Raw genomic sequence first — 13,310 nt, 5'->3', positions numbered from 1 at the left:
TTGTAGGCACCCAGTAAATGATTGTGGAGCAAAGGAAAGTGGCATAATTTTTAAAATGTGTTTTAGTGAACATATTCAGGTAGTGGTCTACAGAATAGAGAAGGCCAAAGAACCAAGGTAGAACTAGAAACTATTGGAATACTTTATGTGTATCATGGTAAGAGCTTACATAGGTGTCACAAACTCAATACCTAGAGGGGTCAGGCAGGTTAAGATCACCTAGGCCAGATAGGAAATATGGTGAACTGAGAACACATGTCCTGTCTAAAAGGGAAAGGAGGAAGCAGTTCACCAACTCCAGGCAATTGTTGACAAGAGGGAATATGGGTTGGTATCTTCTGATTATTTAAGAGAAGCTGGAATTCTAGAGTTTTAAGTAAAGTATGATTTTTAATTTTTTTTTAAGTTTTTACTTTTTATTTATTTATTTTATAGAAATATAGTTGATTTACAATATTAGTTTCAGATGTACAATATTATATTAGTTTTAGGTGTACTACATAGTGATTCAATATTTTTCTAGATTATACTCTATTCAAAACTATTATAAAATATTGGCTATATTCCTTGTGCTGTACATTACATACTTGTATCTTATTTATTTTATACATAGTAGTCTGTGCCATTTAATCCTCCACCCCTATCTTGCCCTCTCCCTCCTTCCTTCCCCTCACTGGTAACTAATTTGTTCTCTATATCTTTAAGCCTGTTTCTATTTTGTTATATTCGTTTGTTTCAATTTTTAGATTCCACATATAAATGATAACATACAGTATTTGTCTTTCTCTCCCTGACTTATTTCACTAAGCATAATACCCTCCAGGTCCATCCATGTTGTTGCAAATGACAAAATTTCACTCTTTTTTATGGCTGCGTAGTACTCCATTGTGTACATATACCACGTCTTCTTTATCCATTCATCTGTTGGTGGACACTTAGGTTGCTTCCATACCTTGGCTATTATAAATAATGCTGCTATGGGAGTTCCCTGGTAATCTAGTGGTTAGGATTCTGCGCTTTCACTGCAGAGACCTGGGTTCAATCCCTGGTTGGGGAACTGAGATCCTGCAAGCTGAGCAGTGTGGCTAAAAAAAAAATGCAGCTGTGAACATTGGGGTGCATATATCTTTTAAAATTAGTGTTTTCATTTTCTTTGGATGTATACCCAGGAGTGGAATTGCTGGATCATATAGTAGTTCTAGTTTTAGTCACTGAAATTTTTAAAGCCATGAATGTAATTTAGCAGGAACACTATCACAGGCAATCATTTTTTGTTTTGTTGCAAAAGCTGTTGGATACATGTTAGAATGATTTTTTTTGTCTGTGTGTATGACAGGAAAATAATGTTTACATCAATATGTAAATCAAAGCCTCTCCACTAGCATTATTAATCTAGAAGGAAGTATTACATAGACAATAGTAAAAGGAAGGACATTTAGTCTATATTTTCAAATGGGACTTGATCATTTTAAAGTTGTTCACTGGCAAAATTTTTCACCAAGTTAGTATAGATTATATGCTACTTCATAAAAGATAGCAATAATTAAGTTTGGGTTTTTTTGTTTTGTTTTTCAGTATTTGCTTTCAGAGAAAAATCCTAAAACTTGTAGGGATTTCTGATGCCAGAAAATTTTGATATATAAGAGTATATTTAGCAATCAGGGTGACTTAGATCATGGTAAGTGGCGAATGTATAATTATAATATGCATTCCAGTTATTTAAACTGAGGTATCCTTGATCAGGTTGAACGTACTGTGAGTAGAAGATCTCTTCTTCCAAGAAATGAGATGGAGACAGTCTTTGGAGAATGGCCTTACTGAATTGGTAAGTTAACTTTCTCCGGATTTTGATGACTTCCCCACTTCTTCCATAATTCCTCAGTGCTCTGGCCATTTTCTGGTAAGTCATGGTCTTCTGGTTGCCTTTTCTTTTCCCCCAAATTTGGGCAAGTTTTTCTTTGTTTTTTGATACAAACTGAAAGATGCCTTTGGTTTGATCTATCCATTGAATACAAGACCCATCTCGGGATTACACAGGGATTCATGAAGGTATTCAAACAGTCAGAGCTTCTTCCTGCCTTTTCCTCCCTTTTGCTGGAGAAGAGTAGGTTGCACTAGCTGGTTTTCAGGGATGTTCTACAGAAACTGATGAATATTTCTTTCAAAATAGAGGTCCACAGCACTGTTTATTACTGTTCTCCAATTGTAGACCGGTTCCTCTGTGGGCAGCACACCATAGCTGTTGGAATTTCCTCTGACATGAGAACAGTGGTTGATGAAAGCCAGGTAATTTTTGTAATCTGAGGAGTACTGAAGATCACCAGTTGAATGTTGCCTCAGTACTTCAAAAGCATCTTCAAATGCTTGATCCAGCTTGTCTTGTTCAAAACAAGCCATGCTTCATTAATAAATTGACAATTCTGTCAATCTGAGGCCAATCTAACATTTAGGTATACTCCAGGTGGAAATAACTTTCCCCTCTGAAGCGCAGGTTGGCAACACCCTTCAAAGTATGATTTTTCAAATGTTGGCAATCAACCATTTTTTAAAAGTGTGGGTCTGGGCAAATTGACCTACTGCTACAGACTGAATTGTGTCTCTCCCCAAATTCATATGTTGAGCTCCCAACCCCCAGTGTGACTGTATTTGGAGATAAGGTTTTTATGGAAGTAATTAAGGTTAAATGAGGTCATAAGGGTAGGGTCTTCCTCCAATGGGATTAGTGTCCTTATAAGAAGAGACATCAGGGAGCTCACTCTCTTTCTCCAGGAGCACAAAGAAGAGGTCATATGAGCACACAGGGAGAAGGCAGCCATCTGAAAGCCAGGAAGAGGGCCCTCACCAGAGCCTGATCATGCTGGTACCCTGATCTTTGACTTCCAGCCCCCAGAACTGTAAGAAAATAAATTTCTGTTGTTTAAGCGACCCAGTCTATATAGTGTTTTGTTATGGCAGCCCTAGCAGACTAATACACATACTTATAAAGTTTTTATTGTTATTACAAACAACACTGCAAAAGTTTGTAAATATCTTAAATGGCATTCAATAGAAAACTGTTTAAATAAATTGTGGCTCATCCATGTAGTGAGAAACTATGCAGTCACACAAGAGAATGAGATATTTATTTACATACAAATATGGAAAGGTCTCCAAAGTATATTTTTAAGTAGACAAAGCAAGGTGTAGAACAATATGCAGAGAGTGTTACTATCCGTGTATAAAAGGAAAGGGGGAGAAAAAATAGTCATTTGTTTGATATGCATAAAATGCCTGTGGAAGGGGCTTCCCTGGTGGCGCAGTGGTTGAGAGTCCACCTGCTGATGCAGGGGACACAGGTTCGTGCCCCGGTCCGGGAAGATCCCACATGCCACGGAGTGGCTGGGCCCGTGGGCCATGGCCACTGAGCCTGCACGTCCGGAGCCTGTGCTCCGCAACGGGAGAGGCCACAACAGTGAGAGGCCCACATACCGCAAAAAAAAAAAAAAGTCTGTGGAAGAATTTCCAATAAACAGATAACTTTAGTTGCCTGAGGCAACTAGGGGACAAGACTAGGAGGGAGACTCTTCATTGTATATCACTTTGTATATTTCAAATTTTGAGGGATGTATAATGCATTATTAATTTAAAATTCATTTTTAAATGAAAGTTTTATCAATTTAGGGGGAACAAAACACATGCGTAGGCTGTATTTGGTCTGTAGGCTAATTGGTTATACCTCTGGACTAAATTAAAGTGGTGGTAATTAGAATAAAAAGAAAGGAACTGATGCCAGATACAAAGGGAAAAAAAAACATAGCCCTTGGCAACCAAGTAGACAGGGAAACTGAGGAAGAGGTTGATGCCAGCATTTTGAGCATGGAATATGGGAACCACAACAACTATGTTTCCCCATTTCTTACTACACTATCATGCATTCTTCTAAGTGCTTTACAAAATTAGCACATTTATTCCTTACCGCAACCCTATCAGGTAGTTTCTATTATTATCCTCAGTGCAAAGATGAAAAAACTCAAGTTCAGAGTTTAAGTGACTTCACCAAGATTATGATGATGGTAAATTGCGGGACCAGGTAAATGAAAAGGAGAAGTCTTGAATGAGAGGTAGGGGAATAGTCTAGGGGTAATGATGGGTTCTCTTTTAGAAATGATGAGTTTGAGGTTACAACAAAATATCAAAATGCTAATGATTTGATACCTGGATTGGTATCAAATACCTGGATTTGGCTCTAGAGTTAGGTTATAGCTCCTTAATTTAAAGTGGTTAATACTTCCAGAGTTTGCTTTGCCCACATTACATCTATTTTGTCTAAGTACACAGATATTTTTAATTTTTTATACAAAGCGTCAAGCTTGTTACAGACTTTTAAATCCATCTTGCTGTCTCACTGAATTACCTTCCTTTTTTCCAAAAACCAAACAATGTTTAAATAAAATAAACTACTCTAAGTAACAAAATGATGAGACCCTCCACTTAAGAAATAAGTATTAGAAGTTAGGTACGGAGTCCAATGTTTTACTTACATTATTTATAATCACAAATACTGTATTATTTTAGATGTGAGAAAACTGAGGCTAGATGATAAAGCTGAGTTGGGGACAATAAATACAACAAAAACCCAACTTCAGGTATACAACCTGAATTGAACACATTATTATATGAGAATCAGAAAGTGCATCAGACAAGGGTTCACATCATCTTTGGATAAACTAATGAACCTGATATGACAATGTTATTCATTCACACTCTACTTAGTAATGAGATGACAACTGTACTAGATGATCATCTAGGTCAATCATCCCAATCAAGTTTTCCTTCACTGACAAAAACATGACATTTTGGAGCTAAATCTTAGAAGATCATCTATAATATATGTACCCCGTGTTTACATGGGAAAGTTAATTGGGTAAGTACTTTGAAGATACAATCATAGTAATATCCTCAAGCACCTTTCTGTCTAGAAATGGGGTAAGGGCTTAGATATGTACAGAAATGACCAAAATACAGGGAAGAGAGTTGTGTAGGTTCCAGATAATGTGGGTAAAGTGATACGGAAACTCAAAAGAGTTTATTTCTATATGCAAGGATCAGGTAAATTTTCATACAAATGGCATTTGATTTGGGATTAATAATGAGAGGAATATTATAAATACTGTTTTAAGGAAAAAATCATAAAAACAAGTACATTACAAAGCAGTTCACTTATAAGTATCCACTGAGCAGAACAGACAGTGATGTACAATTTCTAAGGAATAGCTGAGGAGATAAGGAAAGCTTTATGTGGGGACTAAGGACTAAAATAGGACTTGAAGGAAGATTGAGGTTTAAATGGGAGGGTGGGCAAAAAGAAGTCATTTAAGATGGAGGAATAGAAAATGAGTTTTTAACAATTTTATCAGTGCCTGACACAGTATGCCAACACATATTTGCTAAATGAATTATATATCCAAAGGCAATCTTATTATTCATCAGTGTAAGTGAGACAATAAACTAGAACTGACTCAAGGCGAGGGTGAATATATAAATGTGTTACATAATAATAATGCCCCTGCCAGAATGAGAAAAGGTTGATCTCCCTCACCACCAGATACACACAATCTGGAGAGATGAAAGATGACTAGACTAGGCTTGGTGACTTGGTTATTGGAATTCAATTAACTGAACCAACAAGGGCCCCATTTCAGAAATGCATATACTAGGATGATACGGGTTGGGGGGAGTTGAAGCAATGGTGGTGGTAATCTAGTTCATGTTTTTTCCCCAGTTTTCTTTCGAATGTATCCTGAAAGCCCTAATGAGAGGTACCTATGGCTCCCCAGAGCTCTGAAAATAGAGCCATTAACTAGTCCGGTCTTGAGGATGGACTAGATTCACCTATCACTTTTACTTTTGAGTTTATATTTCTTCCCTTCCTATGTTTTCTGCCTGTCTGCCCCCCGAACCAACCTGAAGACACTGTTCCCAGCCCATTCTCTGTGTTCCCAACAGTCACCAAAAATTAAAAACCTTCATATATAAGGGTGCCCCCCAAAAATCTGAAGAATGGGATGAGGTCATTTGTAAGTCACTGATTTCTGTTGTCCAAAGGTCCTGTTGGTTATATCATCCTAGTTAAGTTGTCCAAAGAATGAGGGGAAAGGCAGGCTAGTGTCCCTTTCTCTCAGAGGTGCTAAAGTCCAGTGGGAACAATGTTAAACCAGTAGCAAGCAAAACCTATGTTCTAGCTTCAGACTTTGGGCAAGCTAATTCAATATTCCAAGGTCTCCTTTCACCCCCTGGAAGGTGTTTTAAGGACAGCAAAACACTAATTCTATCAGCGGTGCTCCAAAGAAAGAGTCTCAAACAGAGCAGGAAAAGGAAGTGAAACTAAGATATACATGGAGTGGCAGCCTCTGTCACATACACTAAGGTATTTAATCTACCCAAATATCTTTAAGATTATTACTCCACATTCTCTAGTAGAGAAAAGCAATGCCTAGGATCACACGGCTAGTAAGTGGTGGCATTAGGATTTCAAAGCAGATCTGCCTGTTACCCCAACCATCATAGTCTCCATCAGCTTCAAATTCAAATTTGGAGATTATTCTCTTTGCCTAGTTATTATCACATTGAGTGCCATCAGACTGCTGCTTAATAAACGCTTTTCTTTACAATGTAGACAGAACAAAAGGAAATAAAGGATCGTTCCCTTGACCATCTGTTTGTATTTATTTTTCCAAAGAATAAGTTTTATTTATTTTGTGATTTATTTTCCCCCAAATTCTTAGAGTTAAACATAAAAAGCCCACAAAAAGGCAGCTCTTCTAAGTGACCATTGCAAATCGATACTCTCCAGCAATCCCAGCAATTCGGCCCAATCTTCCACCTACACAGACAAACCAACCGCCTTAGCCACGTTTTAAAGAGCCAGGGCAGGGCCTATGCTTTCTCCTCCAACCATGCCCAGCCCCTCCTTAAAGAGCCGGCACGCCCAAAGCAGCTCCTCCCTGGCGGCTGCCTTCAGGGCCTCGCCTTTCAATAGCCTCGGCTCAAACATTAAGCCCCTGCTCTTCTTCCTTTTAGAAGCATATCTAGGTACCTGCTACTATTTAGGGGGGTTACCTTGGAACGTTGGCCTTCCGAATCCCGTTCTCTCTGGTAGCAACTTTGGCTGTGTGGGGTTAAGTCAAGACAAACCTTACCCCTGAAGGAAAAATGAAAGCACCAAACCAGGGCGGATTAAATTAAACAAATCCATCCATTCGTGCCCCTCTTCATTTCTCCTACGAGGATCCCCAAAGTACTCCTCCCATTCCGAACCCCCCTTTGCTCAGCCCTTTAGCAAAGTCATTTTCCCTTGAGTTTCATTTAATTCCACATAATGTTTGTACCCTTCTCTCCCCACCGCCGCCGCCGCACTCCCTCTACTAAAACCTATAGAAGTGAGGAGTGGGGGTGGGATGAGGGATAGAATCTAGAGGGAGGAGATGGGATTGGGTGGGTTCTAATTCCGGAGTCACTTACCGCCCATGTCACTAGCTGGAGACTCCTGAAGTGTCCGGAGCTCATGCGGTCCTCTGAGAGGCTCATACTCCTGATCGCAAGACAGCTGTTTCCCTCACACCCGCCCCTGTCTGACAGCGCGCCAGGCGGCTCGCTCTTGCCTTCTCTTTCTCGGCCCCCCACCTCCTCTTTTTCTCCTGGCTGGAAATGAGGAGGAGGGCCAGAGCCGACAGAGTCGATTCAGACCCAGCTGGACCACCCTCGAAACAAGGGAAACAAAGCTCTCAAGCATCCAACCCCAAATTGGGGAGCCAGAAAAACCGACTTCCTAAAAAGAATCTTCCCCTTGCTGCAATGCTCTTTTAGCTCTTTTCCTCGGCTAAAAATAAAGTGGGTTCGCTGGGCCCAAGTGGCCAAGGTTGAGGATCCTCCGTTCCCCTTTCACCTCTACCAATTCAGTTCCGGCCAAACCCACTCTCCACCCATCCTCTGAACTCCACACACCCTTGAGGAGAGTGCCGGGGCTAAGAGCTAAGAAAAACAGCCCAAACCCCAAAGCACTACTTGAATACAAAGTTGAGGCGGAGGACTCCTTCAAGACAGGAACCCAGGAGAATATACCACAAAAGGATCCCTTTACTGCCGTTGTTGCTGCTGCACACTCCAAAGCCTTCCTAAAAAGAAAGAAGGGAGGGGCAAATGCCTACGATTGGTGGAAACACATAGGGGCACCCCAGTCTAGGACAGGGGCTTCAGCAAAAAACGTCAAGAACTTGTGCGGGTACTCTAGAGTGAGGTTTCTTGGGTGCACCTAGCTGCCCCACTGGGGACCTCACGTTCATGAGGGTCAGTACCGACAGTGCTAGCTAGGCAACCCGAGTGGGTGGGGTGACTTGCCTCCTGCCCGGCTAGAACCAGAGAAGTGGTGTGACTATCCTGAGGGTGGAGTTACTTAAAAGGAACAGGCGGACACTAGAGGAGAGTGAAGAGTGGAAGGAGGTGGAGAAGGGGGGCGCTGAGACCAAGGAGGGAGAAGGGAGGGGGTGGGGCGGGGCCCAGTGTGGAGAGCTCTGGTCTTTTCCCTGGCGGCAGTCTCCAGAAGCAGCAGGTACAACTCAAACAAATTCAGTTCCTTATTCTTAAAGAGGCTTGCAAGCACACCGTTTGGTCACCTATCCATTTGCGTGTTAAGCTGAGGGAGGGTGAAAGGGATGTGGGAATTGGGGGTGGGGGCTGTATAGGAAGGGAGGAATAGGGAAGGGGAAAAGCAAGAAAGCTGGCAACTGAAAAATATTTACAGTCCTAGCTCTGCATGGTAACACTGTGACACTAGCAAGGACAACGAAGTCACAGTATCTTCTCAGGGAGGAGACAAAGAGCAAAGGAGAATGGAACTGGGGGCATTTTCTAGCAAGATATAAGGGAAGAAGGTGAGGGTGAAAGGGTGGGAGGGGAAGAAGGAGGAGATGAAGGAACTGTGAATACTGAAAGATTCTTTTTAGTCTCCCAAATACCAGACCTCTAAGAATAGAGTCCTCAAACCCCTGAGATGGCCTCTCTTCCAGGCATTGTGGAAGATCCCTGCGGAGCTGAATCCATAGCAAATCAGCCACATTTCCAGGATTTCTTTGCCCTTGCTTGAAAGTCCCTCTAAACCATTTAATAGGAGGCCAGGAAGTCACAGGCAACCACAGGCCTTTTTCAGTGCCTCTTTCCTACCACAGTTCTTTTAAAGGGGAGGAAAGAAGAGAGAAGAAACAAAGCAGAGAGAGGGAGGGAGCAGAGAGACAGGAGAAATAATAATGGCTACTGTGTATTCAGCACCTAATATGGACAAGTTACTAGGCCAGGTGTTTTTACATTCATCATTTCTCATTTATTCCTGATAACAACCCTGGAGAATAGGTGCTATTATATTCTCCAAGCCCCTCCTTTATTTTTTTGGCCACCAGGGAATTCCCAAGCCCCCTTTTAAAAATAAGAAAACTGAGGTTCACAGCCCAGTACTTCCCAACACATATGTGCCCACTCACTTGATATTGCTGGCAGAATCTCTAATTGTCTCATCTCTTCTTATTCCACCCCAAACTCGGTTATTCCTCCTGTAGTTCACCTGAATGACATCACCATGTACCCCAACATCCAAGGCAACACTCTGGGACTCATCCTTTAATCTGCTGTGATCTGGACCCTGCCTACCTCTCAGGCAGCAGAGCTTTTGCTGATTTCCTGGGCCTTACCTGTATTAAATATCCCTGAGAATGCCAGGTTATTTCCATTCTCTATGCTTTGGCTCACTTTTCTTTCTCTTTCTCAAATGGCCTAAGCTCTCTGTCTACCTCCTTGAAAGGACTAATTCAAGATCATCTCCCCTCCTTACTTAATTCCTTCAGGCAGAACTAACCATCGCTTCCTCTGTGCCCTTCTCTACCTCAGGGCACATATTTGTTGATATAATTGCTTGCCCACACTAGACTATAAAGTCCCTGAAGTTAGGCACAAGATGTTATCATCTCTGTAACCTGAGTGCCAGGAATTATTATTAACAATAATAATAGTTATTGACCATTAACTATGTGCCAAACTGTTCTAAGCCATATGTGTATACATATATACACTTATTGAGTATATATATATATATATATATATATATATATGTTTTATATATCACAGCTAATTGCAAAGGCAGGACTTTTCCTTTATATTCTTTGCCTTTTGACACATCAATAATCAGCAAGTGTCCATGTAAGTCACAGGAAAGGGTATGGGGGAACACGTATGGAGAAGTAGAAATTGAGATCAGTTTCCCTCTCCTTCCAGGAAGCAACACAGACTCTCCTTTGTATTAGCTTCCTTAAGAAATAAACCAAACAGTGACCTGCAATACCTTCAACTCCTTCTATCAAACCCGAAGGCTTGAGACTGCCTGCTTGAAGTAGCAGCCTGTGCTTTCCTCTTAATAACCAGAGTCAGATGAGGGATGTAAGAGTTAAATTAAGCAGGGACCCAATGAACAACAGCTAAGAAATATGCAGATAACCCAGGTGTCAGGGCCCAAGAAACACTGTTTTTCCCTTTCCCTCTTCCTCCTCTTCATCCTCTTGCCTCTCCTCCTCCTTTTCTTGAAAGCCAGCTGACAAACTAGTAGGGTGGAGCCCAGTCTGAGGGCTGGAGGGAGGGGAGGAAAAGCCTCAGTAAGAGGACTCCACCCTCCCTGCTCCCAATAGAACAACAACAAAAGAGAAGTCTTGGGGAGCTGGGGCTGAGAGGAAGGTGGGGTAGAATAGGGTGAAGTGAGGAAGGGAAGGGAGAGCATGGGGAGATAGGGGCCCAACAGCGTAGAGCTGGTCTGGGGAAATCAAGTTGTATATAAACAGAAAAGCCTGCATTCTTAAGTCACTGTTGTTCATGGAACAACAAAAGTGTAGCTGAAAGTAGCGCATAGCTCAGATCTAATAGGAAAAATATTGTCCTCCTCACCCGCTTTCTTCTTGTTCTGCAGTTCCCCAGAGGGAATATTCCCCCTGTGAGCTCAGCTAAAAGGAGACCTTTTGCCCCTCTGCTAATGTTGAACAAGTGTTAAGTTCCTCACACATGCCAGAAGACAGTGCTAAGTTCTGCCAGCAAAGGATAAGGATATTTTAGAGAAGGAAATTCAGTTAGCTGAGAAGAGAAAACCTGGAAAGAGATTGTGGGAGAAAAACAATGACTTAGCTTACAAACTGTACAACCTTGGGCAAGTGACCTCAGTTCTCTAAAAGTCAGTTTCCTCACCTATTTCTTTTAAAAGTATACCGCTAGTACTTCTCAGAATTGTCAAAAGATTTAAAAAGATGCAGAGGTGGCTTTACAGTGAAATTAATGAAGTTTGAGCTTCGAGGCCCCTCATTTGAATGGCCTTTCCAAGACACTGAGAGTGATCAAACTGTGTTTTTCTTAAAGAGGATCCCCAACGTTGTATAAACTTCAGGCCCCACAAGTCCTGGATCTGCCCGCAATGAGATTATAGCCTACAAAGCACAGTACCTCACACAAAGAAAGCACTCAAGATAGGATAACTATTATTCTTAGCAATGGCAGCTCTTAAATCTACTAGCTTTAGATTGCGTCCCTTTCTGGACACAGATATTGGGAACATGCCTCCATGTTTCCCATAACTCCCATACTTGTGTATATGAATAACTTATAAAAATTAATAACTAAACTGCTTGCTTGAGACATTCAGAGGCATGACTAAATTCACTTTAGGAATGGCCAATGGGCCAGGAGCAGGTGACCAGGCTTTGAAATTCTCTTGGAAGAGCCCCATCCTGGGCAAGCTCTAGCAGGCCTGCTACCATCCACGAGTTTAGTTGTACCTCAGGCTGCTAACTTTATGAGCAGAGCTTGACTAGGGGTTTGTATGTGTGTGTGTGTGTGTGTGTGTGTGTGTGTGTGTGTGTGTGTGTGTATGTGTGTGTGGACTTTTCACACTATTTAGACCATAGATGCTACCACACCTATAAATTGGAGGAGGGAAGAGGCTTTATAATTAACAGCAAAGCCAAAGCAGAAAAACTGGGATCCTCAGCCTCATCTGCAGGAAAGGAATAACATCCTTGGCCTGGTCCCAAAAATGTATATTCCTGAGTCAGGGAAGGATTCTACTGAGTATACAAGAAAAAGACTTGCATTCTTGCTTTCATATTAAACAAATAAATATACAAGATTGTCAAAGGAAATGTATAAATAGAACAGGAACTTCTTTATCATTGAGCTGGATTCAGAGAGGCATCAGGGCCCTGCAGCCCTCCCCTGCAAAGCAGACTCATGATTACCATCCTTGCCTTACCACAGGTAGCTCTCACTTTCCTAACAGATGGGTTGTGTCCATCTACCACTGTCTCCCAAACCAGTGGGAGAATGGCTTTCACCCTACAGCCTATTGTAGTCTTATTACTTCCCTGAGAAAGTAAGAGGGAGAGAAGAAAGAAGATGGGGAGTATGTATTCAGTGCTTTCTTAAAACCTTTCCACTAACATACCTATTGAGGTATTGCACCTTTATTCTTTCCTTCCTCTGCTCTTTGTTTGTCCAAATGTCCCTGGATTGTGGTAGCTCTTTCCTCTCAAGTCAATATCACAAATATAGTTGTAGCAGCCTACCATTAAGCCACAATGACAGGACATTACCTTTTCAGGTCAGGTTAGTAGTGAATTTAAAAGTGTAAGGCAGGCAGATTAGCAATGGTAATTCACTTCATAAAGTGAGATAAATGGTTTGATCTGGGAAGTGAATCTATAGTATGTCATGGGGATATAGGCAACTACACCTGTTTACATGGTGTAAACACATAGCTGAAATGATCAGGACTATGTGAAGAACAGGTGGGAAAATATACACAAATATGATGAAAATAAAACACTGGAGGCATACACTAGAGGCAAAAGTTGGTCACCCAAGCACAGAATGTTGTTGTAGGAAGGGCCTGAAGAGATCATTTCATTCAGCATTTTTCAACATGTCTTAGGCATACCCCTAGTGTTATGAAGGATTATCTTAGGCAGTACAGAGTTAACTATTTTCTAATAATATTCATGTATTTTAATGGTTGCCTTCTATTTATGGGGAGTTAGACTGGCTTTCTACTTATGGTAGTGTTATTTTCGATGCAATTTTTTAGTAAAATAAGTCAGTTTATTTAAGAAAGCATACTAAGTAAATAACAGTACAGCTAATACTCAGATATGGTCTAAATCATGAAGGTGAAATGTAAATAACTGAACTTTAGCAAACAATGATTGAACCCAATTATCTTCCCAATTCAGGAGCTCCTTTATTAGACACTTTGG

At 41.2% G+C, this 13,310-nt stretch overlaps 1 protein-coding gene and 1 pseudogene across 1 annotated transcript in view; both read right to left on the bottom strand.

Annotated features, from left to right (window-relative positions):
- Window positions 1-8,399, bottom strand: part of KLF8 (KLF transcription factor 8) — a 75,529-nt gene extending 67,130 nt beyond the window's left edge. Inside the window, exons 1-2 of the mRNA XM_027096782.1 lie at window positions 8,101-8,399; window positions 7,501-7,680 (exon numbers count right to left, since the gene is read on the bottom strand). Of these exons, the coding sequence (XP_026952583.1) occupies window positions 7,501-7,507 (7 nt within the window). The 5' untranslated portion in view covers window positions 7,508-7,680; window positions 8,101-8,399. The remainder of the gene's footprint in view (window positions 1-7,500; window positions 7,681-8,100) is intronic.
- Window positions 1,125-2,414, bottom strand: LOC113614922 (transcription factor Spi-C pseudogene; annotated as a pseudogene).
- Window positions 8,400-13,310: the final 4,911 nt, after the last annotated feature.

Source organism: Aethalodelphis obliquidens, unplaced genomic scaffold (assembly GCF_003676395.1).
Source record: "Aethalodelphis obliquidens isolate GAN/ISIS:26980383/991018 unplaced genomic scaffold, ASM367639v1 scaffold108, whole genome shotgun sequence".
Lineage (NCBI taxonomy): Eukaryota > Metazoa > Chordata > Mammalia > Artiodactyla > Delphinidae > Aethalodelphis > Aethalodelphis obliquidens.
Note: the sequence above shows the minus strand (reverse complement) of the source record. Positions and strands in the feature narration are given on the sequence as shown.